Raw genomic sequence first — 14808 nt, 5'->3', positions numbered from 1 at the left:
TGTTCTATTTGCGCTTTTTTACATTATCGCCGTCTTAACTGGAAGGGTCAACGCACAGGATTCATCCCTTTATATTCAACATGGCCGCATGCGCATCTATAAGCAACATGGCCGTTCTGCCAGACACTAATATGGCAGCCACAGCCTCACGGCACCCGGAAGAACGAGAGAGCTCCGATAGAAAATATTTCCGCCATCCTGCCAACACCTAAGGTGGCTCTTATTTCAGCTTCAAAACGAGCGGGAAACGGGCAATAACTTCCCGTCCAGCGTATTCCCCAGATCTCTTTCCGGTTAGCCTGGGGGTGTCCGCGTGAGAACAGGAGATTTCCTGCTGCCGGGGCTGGGAGGTGCTAGTCCGCCGCGCCTGATTCGAGACGTGTCTGGGCTGAGAAACTAGAATGTCGGACACGTGGAGCTCTATCCAAGCCCACAAAAAGCAGCTGGACTCGCTGCGAGAGAGGCTGCAGCGGAGGCGGAAGCAGGACTCGGGGCATTTGGGTGAGGCGCGGGGCTGTCCGGGCGGATACTTAGCCAGGGAGGGTGGGAGGGAACCCTGGTGAAAAAGAGCTCCCGAGTCGGTGCCCTTCCCCAGGAGGCCATTTATTTAATAATGCCTGGTACATCAGTACTCTCCTCGCCCTGAGCAGCACAGACGCTTCGTCCTCCTGGACATGGTCGCGGTTCCGTTCGCGGGCCTTGTTTCTTCCAGTTCACTTTCTTGGGATGGAAGCCTGGTCCCCACCCCCGTCCGCTTGGCCGACTCCTCTGAAGTCTGCGAGAACATTGGCTTTGCTAGGCCTCTCAGCCCCCTATCCCATGAAGCAGTAAGTCCCCCTTTTTTGTTGCTCCTATGGCGCTTTGTTCTTCCCTGCGTTACAGCGACTGCTTTGTCGTGGTCATTTCTTTGCCACTGTGGGCTCCGTGAGAGCAAGGTCCGAACCTTTGTACCCACAGTGCTTACCTCAGTGACCCTCACAGAGTTGCTGAATGAGTAGAGGAACTGGTATGGTCTTAGCCATTTACATCCCAAGCAGATATCTGGAAACATTTATTTTCGGGTTTTACACTTTTTCTCTCTTCCTGTTGCCCGCTGTGTCACAGTCCTAAAACTTGAAGGAACCTCCGATGATTGTCCGGTATCTACCCCCACCCCAGCACAAGCCCTGGCTTATTTAAGGCAACTCAGTTATCGAGATCTACAAGGATAGTCCATGTCATCCTTGTGGTACTTTGTTCCAGTATTTATTTGTATACTGGAGTCGATCTCTAAATCTTGTCTTGGTACATATTAGGTCCCTGTACTCGTGTTCTGGCCCTTGGAACTAGAAGATGTCCTGTCAGGACACTCACACCATAATAAACAAACATCTATGGAGTATTTACAGTGTGCATAAGTCTAGTTAGACAAATATAAGTAACACATTGTTCCTGTCCTCAAGGGGTTTAAAATGTAGTTGGGGTTAAAGGATCGATACGTCTAAAAAGTCAGAACTTAAATGTGATATATGTAAAATGCTGAATGAATGAGTCCACAATAAGTACAGGGAAGGGAAGAGTAAGGAGTCGGGTTTAGTCAGTAAAGGCATGAAAGGAATTAGCACTTGAGATTTGATCTTGATGGTTATATAAGACTTAGATAATTAAAGAGAAATGAAGAGGGCCGGGCAAGTAGAGGAAGAAGTACAAGTCATATGATCAGGGATTAATTAGTAGTCAATTTTATTATTTCTTTATTTATTGATTGATAAATGTTTATTTCTTTATTTATGAGAGAGACAGTGGGAATGAGCAGGGGAGGGGCAGAGGCAGAAAGGGAGAGAGAGATTCTGCACTGACATCATGGAGCCCCATGCAAGGCTCAAACTCACTAACTGAGATCATGACCTGAACCGAAACCAAGAGTCAGTAGCTAAACTGACTGAGCCACCCAGGCGCCCCTAATCGTCAATTTTAAATTCAACTTCACTTTTCCATGGTAATAACCATACTTTGGTATTAACCAAACTTTGTGCCATATGCAAACCTAACTACTAGAATGTCGATATTTCATACAGGTTCTTGCTAAACATGTTTAATAATTTTGACAAGAGTGTATTCTCTCTTGAATGTAAGTATTCTTTTTTTGGATGTAAATATCTCATACACCCACTTAATAATATATGATTAAGATTCCTAGTACATCTGCCTGATAATATGGTTAAGACTTCTATAAAAATATTTTTAAGTTTGTGCTTAAACATATATTGTCTTCTGGCCCAGAGCTCTGTTTGGCCCATTTGATATATTCCCATCTATTGTGGGAATAAATAGACATAAAACACAAAATATAGCAGCCTGTCACTGTTCCTTCTTTGAATTATTTTGGTTATTCCAAAGAATTGATTTGAGCATTAAGATTCTTAGTAAAACATCATGAGACACACTCTATTTGTTTACTAATCAATTTTTCATGTAAGATATAACCAAAGTCTTGCTAAAAATTCAGATCATTCTGTTCTTTTCTCACAGGAAATAAAAATTTTCTTAACTACCTCTTGATTTTTATAGCATTGCTGAAATCTGGTACCTAATTGTTTACTACTAAGCTCAATGAGAAAAGGCAAGGATAACAATGACCTGAAATGTATCCATATCATTAACAAATACAAAATACCATGGACAAAGAATTACTGGGAGACCTTCCTGAGTTTGGCAGTTTTTTATGTTTATTTATTTTTTTGAGAGAGAGCAGGAGATAGAGATGGGCAGAGAAAGAGGGAGAGAGAATCCCCAGCAGACTCTGTGCTGTCCTCACCGAGCCTGATTCTGGGCTCACTCCCATGACTGTGAGATCATGACTTGAGCTGAAATCGAGTCAGATGCTTAACCGACTGAGCTACTCAGGTGTCCTAGTTTGGCATTTTTATTTTTATTTTAAAATTTTAAAAATGCTTATTTATTTTTGAGAGAGAGAGAGAGACAGGGTGCAAGTGGGGCAGGGGTAGAATGAAAGGGAGACACAGAATCTGAAGCAGGCTCCAGGCTCTGAGCTGTCAGCACAGAGCCCAATGTGGGGCTCCAACTCAGGAACCATGAGATCATGACATCATTGGAAGTCGATGCTTAACTAACTGAGCCACCCAGATGCCTCTAGTTTGGCATTTTTTAAGTACTTTTTTTTTTTTTTTTTCCAATTGTGGCATAAAACTTAAAATTTACTGTCTTGGGGTGCCTGGGTGGATCAGTCAGTTAAGCGGCCAACTTCGGCTCAGGTCATGATCTCATGGTCCGTGAGTTCGAGCCCCGCGTTGGGCTCTGTGCTGACAGCTCAGAGCCTGGAGCCTGTTTCAGATTCTGTGTCTCCCTCTCTCTGACCCACCCCTGTTCATGCTCTCTCTCTGTCTCAAAAATAAATAAACGTTAAAAAAAAAAATTAATTAAAAAAAAATAAAATTTACCGTCTTAACCGTTTTTAAGTGTACACTCAGTGGCTTGACATTTATTCACATTATGGTGCAACCAATCTCCAGAACTTTTTCATCTTGCAAAACTGAAATTCTGTACCCATTAAACAATCACTTTCTAGTTCTCCTTCTGCCCAGTCCCTGGCAACCATCATTCTACTTTTTGTTTCTGTGAGTTTGACTGCTCTAGACACCTCATGTAAACAGAATCATGAAATATGTGTCTTTCTGTGACTGGCTTATTTCACTTAGCATAATATCCATAAGGTTCATCCTATTGTAGCATGTGTCATAATTTCTTTTTAAAGCCAAAGAAAAGTCCATTGTATGTCTGTACAGTGTTTATTCATTTATCTGGTGGTGGATACTTGGGTTGCTTCTAACTTTTGGCTATTGTGAATAATGCTGTTGTGAGTATTGGTGTACAAATATCCCTTCAAGATCCAGCTTCAGATTTTTTGGGTATATCAAAAAAGTGGAGTTGCTGGATCATATGGTAATTATATTTTCAGTTTTTTGAGGAACCACCACATTGTTTTCCGTAGAAATAATGTACAGCTTTTGGAAATGAAGATTATTACCGTGAATACGTTCTTATTATATTTTAATTGAAACAAAATGGACTTGGCCAGGCTTAGAACATGGTAAATATATGAACTGCTCAATATATTTCATCAGTGGGATTGAAGATGTGCATATAGATGTTAACATAGTTGAGCAAATTAGTAGACTGGCTATGTATAATTAATGACAGTATAATTTACATACAATGTTATATTACTAGACTGGCCATATTTTTAGGTCTTTGAGCTAATAGTATTTCGTTTACTGTCAGTGGAGCTTTTAACCCAAGAGTAAGCTCAAGTATTATGTATTACTTTGTTGAACACAGCACGAAGAAATTTTCATTGGATTGGAGGCAGAGTATTAACATACTTGCCAGCATAGTGGAAGCACTCAGTAAATGTACTGAAATAATAACTGAACAAATACTTTCTGAAGGAGTTGTAATCCAGGGGTTCTTAGTCATTTTCTGCCAGTAAACCATTTTAAGAATGAAAAAACATTGGAGTCTTTTCCCCAAATGAGTATATACATGCAAGAATTTGCATGTGACTTCAGGAAATTCAATATTAAACATGAGCCTCTCCCAATAACCTTAAAAGGTATTTTCAGCTCTAATGTCTTGAATGCCATGAAAAGAATACTGCCAGGAGGTGTTACTAACACAAGGATTCATAATCAGAATCATGTCACCAGCTTACTTTTTAGAGGAGCAAGTATTAGGGGCGCCTGGGTGGCTCAGTTGGTTAAGGGTCTGACTTCGGCTCAGGTCATGATCTTACAGTTGATGGGTTTGAGCCCTACTCACATGCTGTGAGTGCGCAGAGCGTGATTCAGGGCTTCATCTCACAAGCTGTGAGATCATCACCTGAGCTGAAATCAAGAGTTGGATGCTTAACCAACTGAGCCACCCAGGCTCCTCTTTAAACATTTTTTTAAAATGTTTATTTATTTTGAGAGAGAGAGAGAGAGAGAGAGACCATGAGCAGGGGAGGGGCAGAGTGAGGGAAAGAGAGAATCTCAAGCAGGCTCCACGCCCAGCACAGAGCCTGACTAGGGGCTTGATGTGAGATCAAGACCTGAGTTGAAATCAACAAGAGTTGGACCCTTAACCAACGGAGCCACCCAGGAGCCCCTATTTTTTAATATCTTTCTTAAGGTGGTTTAAAAAAAAGGTGTAATAGGGATTATCTATAAGGAGCTTAGGCTTTTTAAATATTTCATTTATTTATTATTATTTTGTTACATCTTTTTTATTTTTTATGTTTATTTATTTGTTTTAATATTTATTTTTGAGGGGCACCTGGGTGGCTCAGTTGGTTGAGCATCCGACTTTGGCTCAGGTCATGATCTCGCAATCTGTGAGTTCAAGCCCCGCGTCCGGCTCTGTGCTGACAGCTCGGAGCCTGGAGCCTGCTTCAGATTCTGTGTCTCCCTCTCTCCCCCTTCCCCCACTCATGCTCTGTCTCTGAATCTGTCTGTGTCTCTCTGTTAAAAATAAATAAACATTAAAAAAAATTTAATATTTATTTTTTAGAGAGAGAGAGACAAAGTGTGAGCAGGGGAGGGGCAGAGAGAGGGAGACACAGAATCTGAAGCAGGCTTCAGGCTCTGAGCTGTCAGCACAAAGCCTGATGCAGGGCTTGAATCCATGGACCACGAGATTATGACCTGAGCTGAAGTTGGACACTTAACCAACTGAGCCACCCAGATGCCCTGTTAGGGCTTTTTTTAAAAAACAAATCTCTTACTAATGAAGCACCATATGTAAGGTACCTGGCACAAAGTTTGAATATGAATTAAGGGGGAGAGGTAAGGGATAATTTATGGCTTACCTAAAATATTCAACATTTCAGAGTTACGTAACAAAGGACCTATATACTGAGTATTGTTTTAAAACTTAACTACATCTGGAGACTCACTGTCCTCTCGTTTCCTTTCTGAATCTCCTGGACACTCTATCTGCTCTCTCTCTGTGTCTTCAATAAACTCTGTTCTCACTTTCAGAAAAAACAAAAAAACCCAAAAAACTTACCTATATCTTCCTTTAGCCCCATGTTCTATAATCAGAGTTTTTGGTTTAGTAACTTATGTGATTTGCTCCCTTTGGCATACTCTGTGAGTTAAAAATGTATAATGGGTTATATTTGTATACAGTGTATAAAACAAAAATATGAGTTATATCAGTATATAATATATAAAACAATGTGTGGATGTAATGCCTGAAATCCTAATTTTAAAATACCTTGTGTGTCCTCTGCCTTAATATTTATCATTGATTGTGCTTAGTTAGGTTGCTTAATGAAAGAAATTTTTGGTTACTTCAAAAACTTTTAAAGCTTAACTGATTTTTTTGAAAAAAGTCTCAGTCTGTTAAGCATCTGACTTCAGTTCAGGCCATGATCTCACAGTTTGGGTCCTGTGTTTTGTTCATGAATTAGAGCCCCATGTCGGGATCTCTGCTGTCCGTTGAGGAGCCTGCTTCAGGTTCTCTGTCCCCCTCTCTCTGCCCCTTCCCTGCTCATGCTCTCTCTTTCTTTGTCAAAAATAAACATTAAAAAAGAAAAAGCTCAGCGTTTTATCCTAGTGTAAATTGTAATTGGGGTATTTTATTTCAAATTTACTGGATTCCTTGAATCGCTGAATCCCAAGGACTTCACTAGTTTAAAATCCTGTTCAGTGCAGAAATTTTGCCCTTAGGCTTCCAAGTAAGCTAATAATAATTGTCGCTTTTATTTCTTCTTTCTTTCATTTATTTTTTTTTGAATGTTTGTTTTTGTTTTTGAGAGAGGGGCTCGAATTCACAAACTATGAGATCATGACCTGAGCTGAAGTCAGACACTTCAATTGACAGCCACCGAGGTGCCCCTTTCTGAAGTATTTTTAGCTTAAGTTCCTTGCTCTTGAATTCTTTCTCATCTAGACCTTCAAAGTGCTTCAATGGTCCTTCCATGTATACATATCTCTTTGCCAAACAAAACAAAAGACTTGTATCAGTTTATCTGGCAAAAGTTCTACTCTCCAAGATTCAGCAGAACATAAAGGAATCATAAGCAAAGTAAGGAAAGTTCTGTGAGTTATTTAACATTTCCGGGTAGTATGGAATTGTGAAGTCTGTTTTCTAAATAGATTATAACTTATTTTTACATAAAATGTATCCTAGCAAGGTGTTTGGTATAGTTCAGCTCCATTTACCTTGGAATTAAAAAAAATTTTTTTTTTTTTTAATGTTTGTTTATTTTTGAGAGAGAGAGAGACAGAGCACATGTGGGGGAGGGGCAGAGAGAGATGGAAACAAAATCTGAAGCAGGCTCCAGGCTCCGTGCTATCAACACAGAGCCTAAAGTGGGGTTTGAACCCACAAACTGTGAGATCATGACCTGAGCCAAAGTCGCTTAACCGACTGTGCCACCCAGGCACCCCCCACCCTTGGAATTTCTGAGTCAAATTTTACTAAAAATTCCATTAGAGTAAAAATGTTTAAGTAACTTAAATATTTCTAAATGTAAAATAATGACCCACTTATATCTTATATTTAATTTAACAGAGTTCTGATACAGGTCCTGAGTTTGGTATTTCATCTGGTTTTTTTTTTTTTTTTCCTAAAGATTTTATTTTTAAATAATCTCTTCAGGGCACCTGGGTGATCCAGTGGGTTGAGGTTCTGACGCTTGATTTCAGCCCAGATCGTGATCTCATGGTTCGTGGGTTGAAACCCTGCGTTGGGCTTTGTGCTGACAGTGTGGAGCCTGCTTGGGATCCTCTGTCTTCCTCTGGCTGTGCCCCCTCCCACTTGCATGTGCACGTGCGCACACTCTTTCTCAAAAATAAATTAATAAACTTAAAAAGGAAGTAATTTCTGCACCCAGCGTGGGGCTTGAACTCACAACTCCCAGGTCAAGAATTGCATGCTCTACTGGCTGAGCCAACCAGATGCTCCCATCTGTATTTTAACTAAATAATCATAGATTTTAAGCTTTCCTAAAGGTAATATTTTTGTCCTGATTTGAGTTCTTAAGTCCTACTAAGGTTATGATGGCTACCCAGCTTGTGAAGTAGTAAGGTAAGTGATAGAAATACGGTCAGGAAGTATCATTTGGTGACCAGGGTGTCACAAAATTTTATAAGATTTTTGTATTTGAGTGTTATAGGTCACATTCTAGGGGCGCCCGGCTGGCTTAGTCAGTAGAGCATGCAATTCTTGATCTCAAGGTTGTAGGTTTGAGCCCCATATTGCGTGTAGAAGTTAATTAATAAAATCTTTAAAAAAAAAGTCACTTTCTTATCCTCAACACTGTCATTTTATATACCCTCTGATGACCAGTGGCCTTGATTCATTAAAATTCAAACTCCATTCCTCAAAAGATTGGATCACAGTTTTTAGGTTGTTGAAAATATTTCTGGCTTTTAAATTTGGGTTGATTATATCAGTTGTCATTTAGAGTGACTAAAGGGAGGTGGTATGGACAAAGAAATCTACCATGCTGCTAATTTTTTTTGAAACACAGCAGGGACAGGAATTAGGAAAACACCTCTCATTAGAGGAAAGGTAAGAGGTTCCCAGAAAATTCAGGATTATCTTGACAAAGCAGTGAATACTTGAGTATGATTGAGGAAAGGTTATCTAGTGCTAAATTTGGTCAGAGGATTTTCTACATGAAGTGAAATAACTGTGTGCTGTGACTATTGGAGCATTGGACTCCTGAGGAATGTATAGGCCTACCGTGGTTGCCCTTTTTCATGTTCTTCACTTTTCTTCATTCCCAGATCTACGAAATCCAGAGGCAGCACTGTCTCCCACCTTCCGCAGTGACAGTCCAGTGCCTGCTGCACCCACTTCTGGTGGCCCGAAGCCCAGCACAGCTTCAGCAGTTCCTGAACTAGCTACAGACCCTGAATTAGAGAAGAAATTGCTGCACCACCTCTCTGATCTGACCTTAACATTGCCCACTGATGCTGTGTCCATCCGTCTTGCCATCTCCACGGTAATGACCTGATAAGACAGGGTTGGGATGTACCACTTCTTTTCTTCAGTTCATGGTCAGTGTTTTATTGCCTGCCTTTCCCCTCCTTCCCTAGCCAGATGCCCCTGCCACTCAAGATGGGGTGGAAAGCCTGCTACAGAAGTTTGCAGCTCAGGAGTTGATTGAGGTAAAACGAGGTCTCTTACAAGATGATGCACATCCCACTCTTGTGACCTATGCTGATCATTCCAAGCTCTCTGCCATGATGGGCGCTGTGGCAGAAAAGAAGGGCCCTGGGGAAATAGCAGGAACTATCACAGGGCAGAAGCGGCGTGCAGAGCAGGACTCAACCACGGTAGCTGCTTTTGCCAGCTCTTTGGCCTCTGGTCTGGCCTCTTCAGCATCAGAAGCAACCAAGGAGCCAGCCAAGAAATCAAGGAAACATGCTGCCTCAGATGTTGATCTGGAGATAGAGAGCCTTCTGAACCAACAGTCTACTAAGGAACAACAGAGCAAGAAGGTAGGGGTGGATGGAAATGCTTTCACACATACATGTTTTTGTTTTTTAAGATTTTATTTTTAAGTAATCTTCACACCCATTATGGGGCTTGAACTTAAAACTGCAAGATCAAGAGTTTTATGCTCTACCGACTGAGCCAGCTAGACACCACTCACACATACACTTTGAATTATAGTTTTCATTGGGAGGGTTTTACCCCTAGGGCAAGCAAGGTGCAGTTCTTACAGTTGAGGGTTTAGAATAGTGCTTCTCAACTGGGGATAATTTGCCCCCCAGCCTGCTCCCCCCAGAGAACATTTGACAATGTCTGGAGACATTTTGGTTGTCACAACACAGAGGAGTGCTACAGGCATTCTAGTGGGTAGAGACAAACAATGTTGCTAAGCATCCTACAATCATAGTAGGATAATCCCCACACAACAAAGAATTACTTAGCCCCAAATGTCAGTAATGCCAGTGTTGAGAAACTGATTTAGAGGATGTTTGTCATTGGATCTGTTTGGAAGAATCATCAGATCAAGAGAAGAGGAATCCAAATTTAGAAATAGAGGGAGATGAATGGAGATGAATACTGGAAGGTAGTTACATGGACTATTAATAAATATGGAAACAGATGATTAAAGAGTGTGACCACAGTTACTGTGGTTCTGATATAAATATCAGACCCAAATGAGTTCTTATCCATTTACTACTTCTAGCTGTGTGAATCTGAACAAGTTAACTTTTCTTGAGCCTTAGTCTTCATCTATAACGTAAGGATAACCAGAGTACCTCCCTTCTAGAATTGTTGCAAAGACTGAGCTAAACAGTAAAGTGCTTAGCACTGTGTGTTGATTATATAAATATAAGTGGTTTTGGTGGGAAGGATTGCTTTCCTGGAGAAGGGAGGTTAGCTTAATGCTTAGCAGTAGGAACCAGGCTTCTTATATTTTAATTTCATCCCAAATGTGGATTTGTGAGAAAGAACTGAACCCATGACAAATCTCTTCTCCTAGGATTCTAGTTTTCCCATTTTAGGTTAGCTCATTCACCCCTACAACAGGACATTTGTCAGGTAGAATTTGGAGAGGTGGTTTAGGGATCATTTTATCTGCAAACGCTTTTAAGTCCAAGGCTTCTTCTGTCACAGGTCAGTCAGGAGATCCTAGAGTTATTAAATACAACAACAGCGAAGGAACAATCCATTGTTGAAAAGTTTCGCTCACGAGGTCGGGCCCAAGTACAAGAGTTTTGTGACTATGGAACAAAGGAGGAATGCATGAAAGCCAGTGATGCTGATCGACCCTGTCGCAAGCTGCACTTCAGGTCTCTTGGGAGGGGGAGAGGTGGGGTGGGTCTCCTGGAAGCAGTCATCCATTTTCAGGACGTTCCTTCCTGTTACTGGGATTCTGTCTTTAATCCTATTATTCAATGTTTTTTTTTTTTTTTTAATGTTTGTTTATATTGAGAGACAGTGGGGGAGGGGGACAGAGAGAGGGGGGGGGTGGGGAGAGAATCCCAAGCAGGCTCCACACTGTCAGCATAGAGCTGCAATATCACCACCTGAGCTGAAATCAAGAGTCCGACACCTCACCAACTGAGCCATCCAGGTGCTCCTGTTATTAAATGGTTTTAATGATTTGTCTTAGACCCTCAGATTCTGAAGGTATGCTTTCAGAAGTAGTGTTCTGTGGGAGGGAACACAGACTGCACTCCCAAATAGATGTGAGATTTTTTAAAAATGCCCCTTTCTTGCAATAGGAAGGCAACTCTTGAGCCCCATTGAAAGTTCTCTGGGAGGAGGATGATCTTAGGAGAAATAGGAACCTGGGCTCTTAGGTCGGCATTTTATTCAGCTCTAATCAGCAAGCCCTTCCTATTGTAAGATAAGAAAGTTGTCTTTGCCCAGAGAGGAATTAAAACTCTTTAGTGTGAATTATGGATTTCCATATCACCTGCCTTTTTTCTCTGAAAACTTAGAGGAAGCTCTAAAAATAAAATTAGGAGAGGGTAATAAAAGACAAGGGTTTGAAACAATTTGGAACTTGATCTATGGGATCTAATTCTGGAACACCATCTTTTTTTTAATGTTTATTTTTGAGAGAGAGAGTATGAGCAGGAGAGGGGCAGAGAGAGGGAGACAGAGGATCTGAAGCGGGCTCTCCGCTGATAGCACAGAGCGTGATGCGGGGGCTTGAGCTCATGAACTGTGACATTGTGACCTGAGCTGAAGTCGGACACTTCATCAACAACCGTCCAAGTGCCCCTGGAACACCGTCTTGATTCTCATTCTCCCTTTCTGTTTTCCCAGACGAATCATCAATAAACACACTGATGAATCATTAGGTGACTGCTCTTTCCTTAACACGTGTTTCCACATGGATACCTGCAAATACGTTCACTATGAAATTGATGCTTGCATGGATTCTGAGGCTCCTGGGAGCAAAGACCATACACCTAGCCAGGAGCTTGCTCTTACACAGAGTGTCGGAGGTGACTCGAATGCAGATCGACTCTTCCCTCCTCAGGTACCTGTCTGCTCAGAAAACTATTTTCAACTTACGAACTTGTATGAGTAGGGCAGCCATCCATGTAGGAAAAGCAGGTATAATCAGCAGTCTATCTTGCTGATTGGGAATGGTGTGGGATATACATATTTATAAGGGAATAGGAAAATCAAATGGAAAAGAGGGACTGGGGCCATGAATCTCAGAGTGAAGGAAGGAAAGATGACCAAATACCACCTCATGCAGTGGATCTGTTGTGATATCCGCTACCTGGACGTCAGTATCTTGGGCAAGTTTGCAGTTGTGATGGCTGACCCACCCTGGGATATTCACATGGAGCTGCCCTATGGGACCCTGACAGATGATGAGATGCGCAGGCTCAACATACCAGTACTTCAGGATGATGGCTTTCTCTTCCTCTGGGTCACAGGCAGGTAATGCAGTTCAAAGATATGTAGGTATGGGCAGATGTAGTACAGAGTGAGTTCTGGGTGGGGATAAAATCCTGGGTTTTCCTAGCCTGGCTATTAAATGTATGACTAAGTTGGCCTCTTTTTCCTGAGACCCTAATTCCTGTTTAACACAAATGATACCTCGAATTCTGTTTAATTTTACATTTGTTCCTTGTGAAAGGTAAGGCCTTTGAGAGTAGATACTGTTTCATCTTTTCACTCTTCAATCCATCCTGTTGCCCTAATGGTGTCTTGCATGTAAATGTTCACTGAATATCTACTGAAAACACTTAAGATACCTTGAAGGGATGAATATATATGGGCATGGAAGTAGCTGTTTAACCTTTCTTTTTAGGGCCATGGAGTTGGGCAGAGAATGTCTGAACCTCTGGGGGTAAGTAGTGATCATTGTTGTGTTGCTTTCTTTTGAAGGAAATAAAAATGTAATTGCTGTAGTTGAGATGTGTTCCCTTCTCCAAGTGTTCCCTGTGAGTCTTTGCCTTTGTAGAGTAGATGGTACTACCCTAAACTGTGAAAGCCTGATTAAAGCCCTGGTTCTCTTTCGTATATTCCAGTTATGAACGGGTAGATGAAATTATCTGGGTGAAGACAAATCAACTGCAACGCATCATCCGGACAGGCCGTACGGGTCACTGGTTGAACCATGGGAAAGAACACTGCTTGGTGAGCGACAAGGGGGCCCAAGTACAAGAGGTGGAACAAAAAGGGAAATTGGTTGGACTTCTTATTGAGGAAAAGTTCAAATGCTGTGGTATCATAAGGTAATATGTTTTTTGTGGTGAGCAGGTTGGTGTCAAAGGAAATCCCCAAGGCTTCAACCAGGGTCTGGATTGTGATGTGATCGTAGCTGAGGTATGTGCTTCTCCAGGCATCCAGACCTTCCATGTTATTCAAGTCAGGGGTGTTCCAGGTTTTCTCATTTGATCATAAACGAAAAGGGCTAGAATTGGAATCTCTGGTAACCTAAAAGTAACTTGGGCCTTGTTCCTAGGTTCGTTCTACCAGTCATAAACCAGATGAAATCTATGGCATGATTGAGAGACTATCCCCTGGCACTCGCAAGATTGAGTTGTTTGGACGACCACACAACGTGCAGCCCAATTGGTAAGGCGACCAGAGACCTGCTAGCCCTCAAGGGCCAAAGTGTTTATGGTCAAGGACACATATTAGTAGAACTTCACCTCATATGCCACTTGTCTAAATATAGACTTCAGAGGATTCATAAGCCACCTAAGCTTGTATTTAAACTGTTTGGGTTTTTTATTTAAAAAAAATTTTTTTTAATGTTTATTTTTGAGAGAGAGAGACAGAGCATGAGTGGGTAAGGGGCAGAGAAAGAGATAGAGAATCTGAAGTAGGCTCCAGGTTCTGAGCTGTCAGCACAGAACCCAACGTGGAGCTCAAACTCATGAAACAGGAGATCATGACCTGAACGCAGTCGGGCGCTTAACTAAGCGAGCCACCCAGGTGCTCCTGTATTTAAACTGTTTTATGGGGCTTCTGCAACATTCACTGGAAACCCATCAGGTTTTAGGACTCAAACCACTGCTCTCCAGGGTGCCCACTAAAGATCTTCCTCAATTATTCTACGAGATATATTGAACCTGCCCCCTGGTGGTTAAGAATCCATTTAATCTGTCAACAGTTTTAATATCTTTCATCTCGTTAGTAGAGCCTTGAAAGATATGCTGCTAGTGTTTTACTTATCCGAAGAATACTTACTGGCAGCAACTCTGTGAATTAGCTGTTCTCACTATTAACTCTTAAGTAATACAGATCCAGCCTGTTTTGACACCAGAATCTGTGCCCAATTCCTAACCAGTCATACTACCATATACTATTCTAGTATTAAAGTCTTAAAAGAATTGGCATGAGTATTTGATGAAATTATAGGCAGCCTTAATAAAAGGTATGCATCTTTTAACAATATTAAGCCTTTTAATTCCAGGATGTTTTGGTTTGCCCCTTTATCCTTGCTTCAGGATCACCCTTGGAAACCAACTGGATGGGATCCACCTACTAGATCCAGATGTGGTTGCCAGGTTCAAGCAAAGGTATCCAGATGGTATCATCTCTAAACCTAAAAATCTATAGACGCACTTCTTACAGAGCTGAGCATCTACAGCCATGGCTCTGCAGGCTGTACCTGAAGAGTAATATTTGTACAATAGCTTTTTTCCTTATTTAAATAAAAGTTTGTATTGTAGTTGGGATTTCAAGGTCAAAATCTGGCTGTTCAACTTAACAGTGTGTGATCTTGTGTAACTTACCTCAGTATTTCTTATAAGTAAGCTGGGAATACTACCTACCTCACTGGGTTGTTGTAAGGGTTCAAACTAAATCAATGTATGGATA

General features: G+C 41.4%; 1 protein-coding gene across 1 annotated transcript; it reads left to right on the top strand.

Moving 5' to 3' along the window:
* The first annotated feature begins 228 nt into the window (after window positions 1-228).
* METTL3 (methyltransferase 3, N6-adenosine-methyltransferase complex catalytic subunit) lies at window positions 229-14666 on the top strand. Its single transcript, XM_007091335.3, has 11 exons — window positions 229-501; window positions 8778-8995; window positions 9090-9494; window positions 10624-10799; window positions 11785-12001; window positions 12227-12414; window positions 12788-12826; window positions 13008-13116; window positions 13240-13305; window positions 13445-13557; window positions 14436-14666. Exons 1-11 carry the CDS (start codon window positions 402-404, stop codon window positions 14545-14547), a joined length of 1743 nt encoding a protein of 580 aa, XP_007091397.1. The 5' UTR covers window positions 229-401; the 3' UTR covers window positions 14548-14666.
* The last annotated feature ends 142 nt before the right edge of the window (window positions 14667-14808 follow it).

The sequence above is a fragment of the Panthera tigris genome, chromosome B3 (genome assembly GCF_018350195.1).
Source record: "Panthera tigris isolate Pti1 chromosome B3, P.tigris_Pti1_mat1.1, whole genome shotgun sequence".
NCBI lineage: Eukaryota > Metazoa > Chordata > Mammalia > Carnivora > Felidae > Panthera > Panthera tigris.
Note: the sequence above shows the minus strand (reverse complement) of the source record. Positions and strands in the feature narration are given on the sequence as shown.